General features: G+C 44.2%; 1 protein-coding gene across 1 annotated transcript; it reads left to right on the top strand.

Annotated features, from left to right (window-relative positions):
* Positions 1-829: 829 nt before the first annotated feature.
* KAT7 (lysine acetyltransferase 7) lies at positions 830-12,224 on the top strand. Its single transcript, XM_026864797.1, has 14 exons — positions 830-1,016; positions 2,297-2,473; positions 2,664-2,903; positions 3,465-3,547; positions 3,795-3,884; positions 4,580-4,678; positions 4,850-4,960; positions 5,830-6,021; positions 6,208-6,297; positions 7,211-7,351; positions 8,349-8,442; positions 8,628-8,774; positions 9,618-9,724; positions 10,401-12,224. The coding sequence occupies exons 1-14, from the start codon at positions 845-847 to the stop codon at positions 10,500-10,502; spliced, it is 1,845 nt and encodes a 614-aa protein (XP_026720598.1). The 5' UTR covers positions 830-844; the 3' UTR covers positions 10,503-12,224.
* The last annotated feature ends 3,146 nt before the right edge of the window (positions 12,225-15,370 follow it).

Genomic DNA, 15,370 nt, shown 5'->3' on the forward strand with positions numbered 1-15,370 from the left:
GGCCGCGCTCGCGCCGCCGTCTGCGCGGGGCCTCGGCAGCCGCCTCCGCCCTTTCCCCTCAGGCGGGTGGCGGCGGCTGCCGAGGCCTCGTCGCCATCTCCTCAGGGCCGGCGGTCGCTCGCGGGTATCTCTGCCCGCCCTGACCGCGAGCTTTTGACACCCTCACGCTCCACCGCTGGAAAAAAAAGTCAGGGGCTGCTGGGCAGGGCTCCTCGGAGGCCTGATGGCTGCCTGCCAGCTCCTGAGACCTGCTTCCCTCAGAGAGCCGCCCAGGCCGCTCGGGTGGGCCGAGTTGCGGTGAATACACCTGCATTCGCAGCGCCTTTGGCCCAGCCTCTTCCCTGAGTGACTTAATTTTCTCTGCCTTGTTCCCACCCGGGAGCCCTGACGCTGCCCTCGGTTGCTGGATGGTGAAGAGTCAGGTTGGCCGTTGCTGGAGCCCATCTGTTTTCTCCACCACCTGCTCCCCTGGTGCCTTGTGCTCTGCTGGGCTGCCTCTGCTGTTTTGGGCAGGCAGATGGTGCAGCAGGGCTGCTGACTTGGCTGGGTGAACCTCAGAGCATATCCCGGCCAGTCTTGAGACTCCACTTGTCTTTTGCTTTAAATAAAATCGGGTGCGACTGTCATCTTCCTTAGTTATTCAGTTTGCAGTAACTTTTTATCATCGAAGGCGCTGACATTGCATGTTTATTAAACTGAAATATTTTCTCCAGAGTAATAACACTTGACACTTATTACTTTGCGTATGTCATTGTATCAGCTTGAATTTATCAGCCTAGCACCGAGTATTTTCTCTCTTTCTATGGCATAAATACAATATGCAAGTTTAAATGCTCCTGTGCTAATGTCTGGGTCTGTGGTGTTGCAGAGGAACGCGGGCAGTAGCTCCGATGGAACAGAAGACTCTGATTTTTCTACTGATCCTGAGCATACAGACAGCTCTGAAAGTGATGGCACGTCAAGACGATCTGCCCGTGTGACCCGTTCCTCAGCCAGACTCAGTCAAAGCTCTCAAGGTAAATACTTTATTTTCTTTAACAAGGAAAAGAAAAGCAGCAGCCTCTTAAGCGACAAGAGGCTCAATGTACTCCATATTCCTGGCCTTTAGAACTTAAATGTGTGGTGTTTATACCTAAATTGGCTAAGTTTTTCATTGGCTATTAATGTACCACAGCAAAAAGCAGTCTTTGCAAGTGCATATTGCACAAATGAGGTAATATAATCTAAAGATTACACTGGTGGTGGTAGTGAAACCTTGAGTATCCCCTGTTCAAAAAGCTTGTTAAAGGAAGTAAAAATCAAACACTGATACCAGCTTTGTTTGATTTTTCTGACAGCTCTAAAAATTTGCTTTCCATCTAGTCAGTCATATTGGCACTGGAGCCAAGTTAGAGAGATGGTGTTCAGGGGTGAAAGCTGTTTTTGTTTGCTTGGTTTGTTTGTTTGGGGTTTTCTGTACTGCAAAGGAAAGATGTATTTTCATGACTTGCTGACGCTGACCCTACTCTGCAATAAATGTAGTCAGCATATTGCCAGTTATTTTGTTTGCTTCTAATTTGGCATCCAGATTGTAAGAGGAAACATTGAATGTGTCCACCTCCTCGTTTTGAGTGTTAGTGTAGTCATTTCTTGGCTGTTAGTTAATAAGCTGCCATCTGGCATCAAGGGGAGGAAATGACAGCAGATAACAACTTCTTTCCATTGCTTCATGTATACGCTTGGATAAAGAATCTGTTTTGTGACAAATTTTACTGCAGGTAGGAAATATATGTGCATGATCATCTGGTAATTAGGTCTTAAAAATAAGAGGAAAGGTGGTTTGGATGTGTATGGGATGCCTGGGATGTTCCTGGCATTCTTTTCATGCAAAATAATTGCTTTATGAGCAGTACAGGATCACAAAACCACGCACAGGGTCCCAAATACAGCTCCACACCAGAAGCAATCTTGCTGTTCCCAAGGACTATCTAAACAATCATAGTTCTTATCTAAACTAGCAGTTCTTTAGCTTTCCAAATGGGAACTGGTTTGTAATTACTAGTTCATTAAGTAATTAAGTCCAGAGAAAGCTGATCTAATTCCTGATTCCTCAGTGTTGGTAAAAGTGTCTAAAGATTTAAACTGGGAAGAGCAGCATATCTTTGTGATGATGTGCAGCAGCGAGCAGTAGGACAGAACCCTGTGTCAATACCCAGCTACCAGATGTTGCTATTATTGACTTCAGGGCACGTGCGAGGCCAGTCTCTGACTGACAGTGGTTACTGTGGGTGTAATTATGGTGTTTCTGTGGAATTAGATTCCAGCCCAGTTCGTAATCCGCCGTCGTTTGGATCAGAAGAGCCCGTCTATTCTACGAGGAGGGTAACCCGCAGCCAGCAGCAGCCAACTCCTGTGACCCCAAAGAAATACCCGCTCCGGCAGACTCGCTCATCTGGCTCAGAGACTGAGCAAGTGGTTGACTTTTCTGACAGAGGTACGTAGGGTGCAGTGAGGCCTTGAAAATTTGCAGAATGCTGTTGGAAAGAGTGTGTGACTCCATTCTCTGAGGGCACAGTATAATATCCTGAGGATAGAGGGTTTGAGACAGCTGTCTGGAGTTGCTTTACGTATTTTTTTGAAAGCTTTCTTTCAGGCAAATTTGTAACATCTTGATCCTTATTCAGACACTAAAAATGCAGCGGATCACGATGAGTCTCCACCTCGTACCCCCACCGGGAATGCCCCTTCCTCAGAGTCTGATATTGATATCTCCAGTCCAAATGTATCCCATGATGAGAGCATTGCCAAGGACATGTCCATGAAGGATTCTGGAAGTGACCTGTCTCACCGCCCTAAGCGCCGCCGCTTCCATGAAAGCTACAATTTCAACATGAAATGTCCCACTCCTGGTTGTAACTCTTTAGGTAATTTCAACTCCAGGATTAATCTTGGGTTTTGCCTTCCTGCTATGATATTCAAAGTCCCACTCAGTCAAGTTACACGTCCTTAAAAATATTCACTTAATTAGGATCAGGAGTATTACTGAGAAGTGGGTGTAGAGAAGGGATATGAAGCGTATCTGCAGGTATATTTTTCCCGGAGGTGTTTTCTGGCTAGGAGTGTTTGGGGGATGATTGGGGAAAGAACAAGGTAGGAGTTCAGGCACAGGTGTGGGAGGAAAACACAGAGTCTTGCAGGTAGGGTACTGATCTCTGCCAGAAGCAGGCTTTCAGAAACAAATTATTGCAGACTTCTAGGATACCTGGCTGCTTGCATGGAGTGCAGCTTTTGAGTTAGCATGAAGAAGATTTTCCTTCTTAAAGCTTGTGCCATGAACCGTGGAGTGTGCTCCTTCTGTCACACTGGTAATAAACAGAGCATGCTCCTTGAGAAGCTCAAGTGAGGGATCTGCCCATCTGGGATACTTTTTAAACTTCTTTGTGATCACATGGTGAAAGTTGGGGTTTTTTTCTGATCCTTTGCAGGACACCTAACTGGAAAACATGAACGACACTTCTCCATATCAGGATGCCCACTATATCATAACCTCTCAGCGGATGAGTGCAAGGTAAATGAGTCTTCTGTTTTAACCTCCTTCCATTTTTTTTTGAACAAAATGCCACGATCTGTCATTTGTGAACAGAAAATAGACTTAACATGTTACAGCTGATGTCTTCAGCTCTAAGACGGCAGCGTTTGTGTGTCAAATCCTCTGTCAATGATAGCGTAGAAAATTCACCTAAATGAGAAAAGGAAAAGATGAAGGTTTTGATAGTAGTTTGCTGCAGCATTGATGGATGAGTTTTGGCTTCCAGGTGCGAGCGCAGAGCCGGGATAAGCAGATTGAGGAGAGGATGCTGGCCCATCGGCAGGATGACAACAACCGGCACGCCACCAGGCACCAGGTGGGTGATCTGGACGTGGTGGAGGGGCTGCTCAGTTAAAAGCAGAAAAACCTCACCTTGTGGTTTCTGGCGACAATGATTTTAACTTGGATCTCCATTTCCCAAACTGCTGAGTCCTGACACTGCCCGTTTGTCCTCTCCAATTTGTTTCAGCAAGGGCAGTTCATTGTATCTCTTAAATGAGAGACTGGAGCAGCTAGTGAGAGCAGAGAGGTGGCACTGGCCGGTAATATAAACATCATCTCAGGATGATCTTTTCTGTGTGCTTTGATGTGTAGGATGAGAGAATTCCTGCACAACTGTAAACTACAATTTTACTCTGACTCAATAGAAAAGAATAAAACCAGAGGAATTACATTTTTCGGCTCACGAGTCTTGGACTTGAGTCAAGATGACTTTAATGAGTCAGCTCTGAGCTTTTCCCCATGATTAAGCAGCACATAAGGAGTGCAGCGTGTTTTGTGGGACTAAGGTACATTGGGAAAGGCAGGCTGCGGTAGGGAGAAAAATTTCCTGGTTTACATACCCAGTGTTGCACCTGCAGTGCCCTCTTATATTAGCACGGGATTTGGTTCAGAGGCAACAAACCAAATAAAATGAACGCCAGGACAGGGGTCCTTTAGGGTGGGACGGTGAAGAAAAATGTTTGACGTGGATGATGCCTAGTGAAGGTTTCCACCTCTGGTTTCTTTCAGGCACCGACAGAGAGACAGCTGCGATACAAAGAGAAAGTAGCTGAGCTCAGGAAGAAGAGGAACTCAGGACTAAGCAAGGAGCAAAAAGAAAAATATATGGTAAAAAAAATAACTCCATATTCTTTCATTCCCCACTGTCTGGAATGAGACCACAAAGTAGGAGTTGGGCTTTCCCAGTTATCCTGCAACATTCTCAGCTAAAAAAGCTGCAAGATCCAACAGCTTAGTAGCAGCATGACAGCAAAATCTCCCATTATTTTGTTGTTCTAGGAGCACAGACAAACCTATGGCAATACCAGGGAACCTCTACTTGAAAACCTGACGAGTGAGTATGACCTCGAGCTTTTCCGAAGAGCGCAAGCACGGGCATCTGAGGACCTGGTGAGACTTCTAACTTATCATATATCTCATAGGAAATGTCTTTGTTAGAAATGTGAATGCCCTTGGGGGTTTGTTGTACTGGTGCAGATAGAATCAGAGTTTGTAAGAAGAGCAGCTACCACCCAGCCAGGTCAGCAACGTTGCACTGGAGCTGCTGTTAGTGCCCGTGGTTCAGGGGGTTTGCTCGAGCTGCAGCTGGAGTGAAGCATTTGCAGTCACAAACGCTGCAGTGCCTGCAAGAGGAATAACCACTAACAGTCCCGTTTAATAGCGTTTGCTTTCAGTGAAAGGATGGACACTTCACCTGCTGAAAGAATGGCTAAGGAGTGATGATAACAAAAGACAAAAGCCATCTTGACAGTACTTGGTGACTGTGGAATGGAGTTCAAAACTTTGTGTTCCTTGAGGCTTCTGTAGGTGCTTTCCAAAACCTCTTTTGTCTCCAGAGATGAACCAAAAGATGCTTTCACACTTACCAGTGACAACTGTGTCTGGGATATCTGAGGCAGAGCATTAGGCTGTGTCATCTCCCTATGGATTAGGAAGGAAGCATGAAGTGGCAAGGAGCTTACATTGCTGCCATGGCAGAAAGAGTGTGATCCTAGTGTTAGCGTGCTGCTAAGTGCTTATTCACAAGGCATTTCCTGGTGAAAGGAACAGTCAGTAATAACTGCTTGTGGACAGGGCTCAGACTTGAGTTTGACTGAGGAGAAGTCTGTGGGAGGGGTTATCAGGTGTGGTCACACCGAGAGATGAATTTAGAAGACTTCAAGTAAATTATTTCCTTGAGGGAAATAAATAGGGCCCCCTTCTCCTCTACCTACTTTTAATTTTTTTAAAAAATAATCATCCGTTTTTTTCATTCATAGGAAAAGTTGCGGCTTCAGGGCCAGATCACAGAAGGCAGCAATATGATTAAAACAATCGCTTTTGGCCGTTATGAGCTGGATACCTGGTATCATTCTCCCTACCCAGAGGAGTATGCTCGTCTGGGACGTCTCTACATGTGTGAGTTCTGTCTCAAATATATGAAGAGCCAGACAATACTACGCAGACACATGGTAAGGGCTAGTGCAGAGCTGATTCCTGAGTTTAATCAACATGTAAATGTTTTAAAACATTACTGTTAGCTCAGTTGCTTGCTTTAGGAGGTGAGAAGACTGCATGTTTCCTGTTATATCCAGTAGTTGTAACCTTTTTGGTCCTTAAAACAGTGGTGTGACCCTGACTTTGTTTTCCTGTCGTAGGCAAAATGTGTTTGGAAACATCCACCGGGTGATGAAATCTACCGCAAAGGCTCCATTTCAGTGTTTGAAGTGGATGGGAAAAAGAACAAGGTAACTAACTGTGATTATTAGGCCAGTCTTGAGTGTTGAGTCCATCTTTCAGATGTGCACTGCCTTTCCTGTAGAGAAACAGGATGCAAACGGCCCTTTCTCCTTATAACTGCAGAAAAGCTACTAGAGTCTGATCTGTCCATTCCTGCAGCTCTGGCAGTAGTTTTGTCTGTGTCTTCTTTGTGATTATTCCTCAGCCCTGTTGTGCTCCAGCAATTCCATCTGTTGTCTCATACCCTGCTTGGAGATGTGTGTCAAGATCCCTTTCTGCAAGTTAGTGGGGAGATTTCTGTGCTTGGCCTCAGTAGATTGCTATTGCCCACCTCCCGTTCACTGTGAAGATTTGATCAAATCTGGGTTTGAGTGGGAAGAGCCCGATGTTTCCGAGGGTGACCTTGACCCTGAACTGAAGGGTAGAACATGAATCTGCAGCTGCAGGTTCAGTGCTGGGTGGTAGCACCATGCTTGTGCCCTGCCTCTAGTCGCGTCTGGTCTTGAAGTCTTCAGAGGAAAGAACAAAGAAACAAATTCAAAAGCTAAATTCTGCACTGCAGGAAGTTGGGAGGAGTCTTTTCTCATTACCAGAGCTAACTCTGAAGCAGGGGAATAAAACAATACAGTGCAAGCAAGCAGAGCTGCAGCCTTCTGCTGCCCTTCACTGAGGATGTGATGTTTCAGGCATTCAGAGATTGGTATCACAAACATCCATCCCCACCCTTAGGAAGCTAGGCTTATCAAGTTTCATCACAAATGGAATAATTTCCTGGCCCAGCTGCTCTGTTTGAAAGACTGTATGTCATTTTTCAGAGGAATCAGATTTTTCTTGACATTTCTCATTTGTGCCTGTTTTTGTCCACTCTTGGGATGTTCCACTGTAATAAGCAGGTGTGTCCTGTTCTCCTTTTGCTTCTAGATCTACTGTCAAAACCTGTGTCTGCTGGCAAAGCTTTTCTTGGACCATAAAACACTGTATTATGATGTTGAACCCTTCCTCTTCTATGTCATGACAGAAGCTGACAACACTGGCTGTCACCTGATAGGATATTTCTCCAAGGTTAGTTGAAAATACATACATATGCATTACTATCTCAATAGAACAAGATTTAGGACACCTGTTATCAGTACTGAATCTCCCCTCCTGAGTTTTTGTAGTCTCAGGATTTGTTGCTTTTAGGAATAGATAAACTTTCAAACTTGATCTGCATGAATTGTTGTTACTCTTTGCTGCAGTTACTCTTTTTTTTTTTTTAATAAAGTAACTAAAGAAATAAAAATTCTCAGGTGGAGAAGCTGAGACATATCTCAAGATCATTTAAGCGGATCCCACAAGTCAGTCACTGGCCAAGCTTAGAGCAGGAGCCAATTTTCTCAACTGTTTGCTTCAATATGTTGCCTACCTAAAAAAAGCCAGCCTGTTTGTTTAATCTCTGCTGCACATTAGTGAAATGCATTTCCTGGTTGTTCTTTCTTCAGTACAGAAGAGGTGATTACCCTTCCGGACGTGGTGATGTCATGCAATGCAGTTATCAGTTTAGATATTTCAGTCAGTGAAATTCTATAGAATACCCTCCCACATAAAGTGCAGGAAACTCTATTCCTTAAATCACCTGAGTCAAAACTGAATAAATACTAAATGCTGTAAAGAAAAATCTGCATTGATCTGAGGATAAGTGTGTCCGAGTCTCTTTGAATGTTCCAGTACGCACCACGTACTGCTGCTCTCGTTGCATGTAAACCTGGTAGATTACAGAGGTGGTAGCGAGAGTGTTTCTGGCTCCTTCTCAGGTACAAGTCCATGGCCAGCCATGGTAGGCTTAAAACTGTGCACCAAACACCCAGTTTAGTGGCTCATAAAGTAAGACACTGAGCCAGGTTGGTAGCTGGAGGATGATCGTGTTACTTCTTGTTGGGCAGGTTTTTCTACTGTTGCTCCGTTCCCCTTGTATTGTATCAGTTGCACAGGCTTGTTCAGTCTGTTGGGATTATGATATACCCATTGTTTGTACAGATCTAGACGTGTTAATCTGTCCTCTTTCTGTTCTTGTTTTTAGGAGAAGAATTCTTTTCTCAACTACAATGTTTCTTGTATCCTGACAATGCCTCAATATATGAGACAAGGTTACGGCAAAATGCTCATTGACTTCAGTAAGTAAGAGAAAGAGAAATTTTGGAAACATGTTCTGTCCAACATGACAATTTCCCCAAGAAATCTGACGTATCTATGGTGGTGGTTGAGCAGTTTTCATTATAGCTGATCTCTGCATGGGCTAAAGAGGGTAACAGTCAGGAGGGAGTAGTTCAAGAATAAATAGGTTTTCTTTCCTTTACAGGCTATTTGCTTTCTAAAGTAGAAGAAAAAGTTGGCTCTCCGGAACGCCCTCTCTCTGATTTAGGTCTCATCAGCTATCGTAGTTACTGGAAGGAAGTTCTCCTTCGTTACCTGCATAATTTCCAAGGAAAAGAGATCTCTATAAAAGGTATGTTTTTAAGCTAAGTAAGCCTGTAGTGAATTGGTTCATGAACATACCTGTGCATCGCAATCATTTTCCTCAAATATGAGCAGGTCATGCTTGACTCATTCAGAGAGGTGTTTGTGCAGCAGTTAGTGGAATATTCCTGTAGTTGGGTATGGCTCCTTTCCAGTCCTGCCACCGTCAAAGATAAGCCAGCTTGCAGAGTTTTCAAAGTATGTACTGGCTCCTTCTTTTTAAAAATACATATTTTTTAAAAAAAGATTCAACTTTATCCATCTGTAGATTAGAATGTTAATCTTAAAAAGAAAAATGGCCCCACTGAGAGGCTTCCAAATGCTTTGGAAAAACAGTAAGACTGTTTAGATTTCTTTTAATAGCATTTTTATGTTTATGGCACCCAGGAGTATGCAGCATTTCACAGAGACAGCAAGGTAGTTCTGAAGAAGTGGCTGCATCTTCTTTCAGAGGATTACCTCTTTTTAACGTGGATCCTAAAATTAGTGTCGCTAAATCATCGTGATGTCTAAGCTGGCTTTCAGTTTTTGGGTGAGCTGGGCTGTTTCTGTGCAGGGTTTGCCTCTGTAGCCTGAGGCTCTTCATGCTGTTGGCGGTCAGGCAGCCCCTCGAGTGAAATAAGGGGAGTTGTACAGCAGTGCTGCGGGTAACCAGGGTGCTGAGGTACAAGTCTGGCAGCAGCACTAATCCTGCACGTATCTCCTTAGTACATGCCAGGCATTTTGAGTATATGACTTCAGAAGGAGTTACGTAAAACTTGTAGTTGAAAACTAACAGGCTAGTGCGGAGGAATTTATCTCTGTTCTAACATAAATTGATACTGGTTTGCAGAAATCAGCCAGGAGACTGCAGTAAATCCCGTCGACATTGTTAGCACGTTGCAGGCGCTTCAGATGCTCAAGTACTGGAAGGGAAAACACCTGGTCCTAAAAAGACAGGTGAGATTTGTGATGGCTATTTCTGCATTTTTGTTTCCTTTATATTTAGCTGTCAGATTCATACAGACTCCCTGAAATCAGTATTCCCTTTGCATTGTGCTGGGTTTTCCAGCCCTTTTCATTCTGGTGGGGGAGTGCTGTAATTTTTAAATTCGGTAGCTAATAAAATAAGACATGGGCAGCCAACCTGATTCTGCATTGGTGCAGAAATATGCTGTATTTACCTTCCTTTTCTGATGTGTGGAACAACGTTGCTCATTGTAAACTGCTTTTAGGGGAGCAATGGATCAACATTCCCAGCGTGGTCCTCGTCACGCCTGCCCTTTATTGGGCAAACAGATAACAGAAGTGAATTGAATTAATGGACTCCTGAATGGGTCTTGTTTGTACCCTCGTTAGCTAGAAGACAAGTGGTTGATTAATCCCCAAATGTGACCACTTCTCTTTTGTTTTTCCCTCCCTGAGACTTCCCTTGGTAGCTAAAAGTAGCCTTATCCATGCGATCGGAAGAGCTTCTAGAAAGGGCTCTGGAGGAAATGTTATTTTTGTCATGCTGAGCAATTAGTAGGCTAGTCACCTTCAGGTTTGTGGCCTTGGATGTGTGCTGGTGTACCGTGGGTGATTCTCCATTATGGATCGTTTGTTTTAACGTGCCTTTTGATGCTCTTTCCCTTAGGATCTGATTGATGAATGGATAGCCAAAGAGGCAAAAAGATCCAACAGCAATAAGATAATGGATCCCAGCTGTTTGAAATGGACCCCTCCTAAGGGAACTTAACTGTCTCTCACTCCTGAAGCCAGTGAACCCCAGCAGTAGGAAGTACCCTAGGGATCTCTGTCGTATCTGTTGCTGTTGTGATTGGCTGGTACAGTACCCTCCCGAAAGATCAGTTCCCCTTGGTACTGTTCTAGCCCAGATCTTTTGTGCACACCACAGACGCTAGTTCTGAGGAACTTTATGTTTCGGCCTCAATGAGGTTGCAAGGATTGGATCTGTATAGGACCCAAACGAAGCTCCTAGCAGCACTGGCCCAAGGAGTTCTGATATCTGGTACTGTACCTGTCCAGTCACTGGTCTTACCCTCATGTTCTTATTCTGATGAGGTTGTGTTGTGTCCTGTATACTGGTTGTTTCTTCCTTCAGGTTCCTTGCGTTCTAAGTAATGGAGATAACTTCTGTGGCTTTTGAACAAGGTCTAATAATGCTTGTTTGGGGGAAGTCTGGTTTTCCAACGAGCTGCAGTTACACTGACTTCAGCATTTTTAACTAGTCCTGTGTGATGGACCAGTCCATTCCATGTATCAGATAGTTTTAGTAAGGTAACACGCCACCTTTTTCAGCAGTGTTTCCATATAATATAGCAGGTCTTCACATAGTTAATATTGTACAGTCAGAAGCTTGGGTGTCTTGTAACTGAGTGGTGTGATTGTTAGTGATCCCCTGGTGGAGTCAAGGCTCAGTGTGCGAGAACATCATGGTCTGAGGTGTTTCCCAGAGCTGCTCTAGGTATGTGTTCCTGGAGCTGCTACAGTATTATGTCTGTTGGAGAGACCTCTCTAAGTTACTGGTTTTTCCTGGTTTATCTCCTGAAGTTACTGGGTTCCTTTACACAGAAGCAGCCTGTTCACTATATTTCACTGCAGATATTTTTCCCAGATCAGTCTTCCTTGAATTGTAGGTCTCTTTGTATTGAAGGATTTTTTTTCCTCTAGACCGAAGAAAGAAAAACTTTATAGACAGTTTTTGGCTAGCCTTGTCCAAACAGCCACAGAAACTCTACAATGCAAATAGCATCAGTTGTTGGATTGCCTACAGCGTACGTTCTGTGCATCAGTGGCAGCTCCGGTTAGCTGTGTGGATGGTTTGCTTCTCTGACAGTGCATTCTTGTTTGTCTTTGTAAAACAAAAAAAACCACCTTTTACTTCCTCTCTCCCATCAGCACCACCGTAAGAAACTATCATACAACGGCTTTCAAGTATAACCACTGTCCTTGTGCCACAAGTTTCCTATATGGCTCCAGTGTCATTAAAAGGGGGGGACAATCTTGGGGTAGATGATGGCAGCATCACGTAGTGCCGATTTCATTTAAACCTTCCAGTGCTTCCTCATTGAACGGTGGCTGAAATGAAGCGTTTGCAATGTACCGGTAGGTAGGAGCCGTTTCCTGTTAACCACTGACCCATCCTAATGTGGAAAAGTTCTCTACTGCTCTTCTGATGGTTGTCTGCCTTTCTCTGCCTCTTTTAAAAAGGAAAAGAAAAAAGATCATCAGTACATGGTGTTATACCTTGTGGGCATTACTGAATTTTGCTGTCTCATGCCCTTTGCTCCTGTATTGTAACTAACTACAGATACTCATGAAACTATCCAACAAAGTAGATCTCTTGTGGAGTAGGGAAGAAGGCCATTCTTGTGCAGAAGCTAAACCCTGTTCCCATGATGTGGTAGAATGTACTATTCTTGTATCTACTTCTCAATAAAGCATGTTCTCTGCTCAAGTTTATGCCTTCTTTTTATTTTTTTTCAGTCACATGCTATTCTGCATTTCCGTTTGAGCGAAGTTGCCGCTTTATGTTGCGGGGGACTCATTTTGAACCTGTCTTTGTGCCTGGTGTATTAAGGATTGTGACTGGAGTGGCCTTTTGCTTGAACCTTTTGGAAATAGCCTGTATTGTGTGTTCACTCTGGAGCTCGCTGTGCAGAGGCGGCTACCACGAGGAATATGTGGATGTTGCCAGATACCAGCAGCTTAAGTATGTCACGCAAAACTGGGATGGCATCTGTCAGCATGAAGTTCAGTGAAGAAGGAAGGAGTTATCCGAAAAGTGATGACCTTAGATTTTTAGCCTCTCCCTCTGTGCTTCCATAGCTGATCGTGCTGTGGGAGGATTTGGGGCAGTGAAGCCTCTGATCTTCAAAAAACAGTGTTGAAGTTAAGCACATCTCTCAAACATTTTGAGTCTTTGATATAATTTCTGACATGAAGTGGTTCATTATACATATCTTGCATATTACACATATGCAAGATCCTGCTTTTCTACATAACTCAGAGTTAAGAGCAGGGAATGCTTCTGGACTGGGTCTAAGCTGCGGAGAGGGCAGGGTGCTGTGAAGAATAGGGCTGCACTCCCCAGTGATCCTGGCCTGGGACTTGAGGTGCTCAGCTGCTGGAGGAAGAGCCAACTGAGAAGGAATACCGCGGTAGTCTTGGTCTGGTTAAGATGAAAATCAGGGGCACTTCCCTGAACAACGATGCTGCTTTACTCAAGTCACATCAAGGCTCTTCCTAATTCTGCCTTGTTTCCCTTAGACAGTTTTTAAAGCATTTTATTCAGGAGCATTGCTTTTACTTACTTGAGCACAGTTTCATACAATACCAGTTGTCTTTTTTTGCTTTCTTTTTTTGTTTGTTGCATCGTTTTGATTTTCTTGAAAATAGAGATGCAGTGTGATTTAGTTTGTAGATAACTGGGCACAGAGACAAGAGGATGAGGGTTTTAAGACCCCCACACTGCTCTGCTGTGTGACAGCCAGCCCCTCTCCAAGCTTTTGTTCCTTCCAGTCCTTATTCTGTCAAGCTTGTTTATGTTGTGACTTCCCTGAGGCAGCGCCTGTCTCTCTGTGTACGTACAGTTCTTAACTCCACGGGGTCCCACGCTTGACTGAGACCTCTGGGTGCTTTGGTAATGCAAACACTAATTAAGTAGTGAGTCATACAGGTAGCCGTAAACATCTCTGGGTAACCAAAGGATGAGACATGCTCACAGTATCACCCGCAGTTTATTCACAGCAGCTGCCAGCTTGCAGATGTTGTATTCTGTATGGGCAGTTGGAAACCCACCTAAAAATTATGATGCTACCAAAAAGCAGCCAGCTTTTTCAGTAAATCTTCCTAGATTGATGCCTTCTTGCCCCCTTCTTTTCTTATTTATTAAAAAACCACTTGCATTTAGCCTTGACCTAGCATAGGAATAGACAATTTTAAGCACGCTGGTAACCCTACAGAGTTCTTTGCTGGGATAGACCCAAAGAAACCCTGCCGCAAACACAAATTCAGTGTAAGACTGAATGAGAAGTTGAGAACCAGACCACCTCCCCTCTACATCCAGAATCGGAACTGGGAGTCACATAAATCAAGTCAGATTTTGAATGCCAGTAAAGGTGAACAGCTGGAGCAGATACAACGTCATAAGGAACTGGCTCTTTTTGGAAGCCCCAGGTTAGGCGCCCAAAATCGGAGAGGAACCAAAGAATGAGATGAAGCCAAGTCTTCCAGTGCTCAGTCCTGATGCTTTAGCATCAAACCCATCCTGTTTTCTATGGGCCAACAATGCAGTTTGTTTGCTTTGGATGCTATCTAATGCACTTGTATATATTTCCAAAAAGTCTGTATTTTGGCAGAGCTAAGGTTAAAAACCCCTGATGTCTCTCTGCTGTCAGTAGATGAGAAATGGCCCTTTACAGGCGCAGCAGTAACCAGCGTGTGTAATTCTATAACAGTATTGTTTCCTGCTGAGTTTGTTTCCCAGAGAACTTTCCATGACTTCTGCCCCCTTGCTTAAACTCCAGCTACCCTGTAGCCGTTTTACTGACAGTCCCTCTAGCCTGCAACTGTTTATTTTGCTATATCTGGCTTTCTAGATGTCGTGGTTAAAACGACGTCACTTTCTGTTTTAGTCTCTATTAAAGTGAAGGTGTGATAGCACAAACTGCAGGCGAGTGTAATGTGGCCACGTGCTTTGCAGAGGCTTTCACCCCTACTTCTCTTCTTCGTGCGCTGCTATTCCAGGGTAAAGCTTCACTGCACACAGGCTGGACATAGACAAAGAGCATGGACATCTCTGCTCTTGAGCTGGACTCACGCTTGGTTCAGCTTTAGGAAGCTGAAGTGAATTGATCTAGTTAGTGCACAACTTGTGTATTTAAGAATCCCCCCGCACCACTCCTATAATTACCTGAAGTTTCTTCATGTAGTTTAAGATTTCGTAGCAAGAGGGATTCTTAGCTCTTGTGCCAACTCGTGTAGGAACTGCTGTCTGGATCAAACCTAAGATCAGCTGAACCCGGTAATGTGTGTGACAGGAGTCAGAGGTTAATCTTCAAGGTTAATGACTTCTTCGACAATGTATGTCATCATTAATTATGATATCTACATACCTCTTTAAAGAAACACATCTCTCTAAATTATGTATCCTCGAGTGTTCAATTATGGTTTACCAAAACATTCTGAAGCCACCCAGGGCCCTGCTTCATCCTCTGCTCATCCTGGTGTATGAGAGCAGCCCCAGGGCTGCTTTAATCGTACGCTATCCCAAAACTTCCATCAGCCTTGGGAAACAGGGAATAGTTAAAACACACAGTCCTTCAGCCTCTGCCCAGCCTCGTCCTTGAACCCAGACTCTGTGGAAGCACAGTGGATGTGAAGACCTTCAGATGTGCTGACGCTAACAAAGAGCAAGCCCTGCAAAGGGCTTTCTCAGGAGCCGTCACACGCACTTTAACTGCTGCTCCAGTGTGAGTGAGGCCAGGGCTTTCTCAGAATCTGCCACTGGAAAATGCTCTTTTGACCTTGGACATAGCTAAATTATTTTTTCCTCTGAATTTCTTCAAAAGAAGGAAAGTAAAGCTTCCAGCACGGAAGCTT

Source organism: Athene cunicularia (assembly GCF_003259725.1).
Source record: "Athene cunicularia isolate RWA chromosome 27 unlocalized genomic scaffold, athCun1 chr27_part1, whole genome shotgun sequence".
Lineage (NCBI taxonomy): Eukaryota > Metazoa > Chordata > Aves > Strigiformes > Strigidae > Athene > Athene cunicularia.

Excerpts from the sequence above, each read along its gene's own strand:
- KAT7 (XM_026864797.1), top strand. The coding sequence starts at position 845 with ATGTCTGGGTCTGTGGTGTTGCAGAGGAACGCGGGCAGTAGCTCCGAT. Across the intron at positions 4,679-4,849 it reads AGCAAAAAGAAAAATATATG|GAGCACAGACAAACCTATGG; the intron begins GTAAAAAAAATA and ends TTGTTGTTCTAG. Across the intron at positions 9,725-10,400 it reads ACCTGGTCCTAAAAAGACAG|GATCTGATTGATGAATGGAT; the intron begins GTGAGATTTGTG and ends TCTTTCCCTTAG.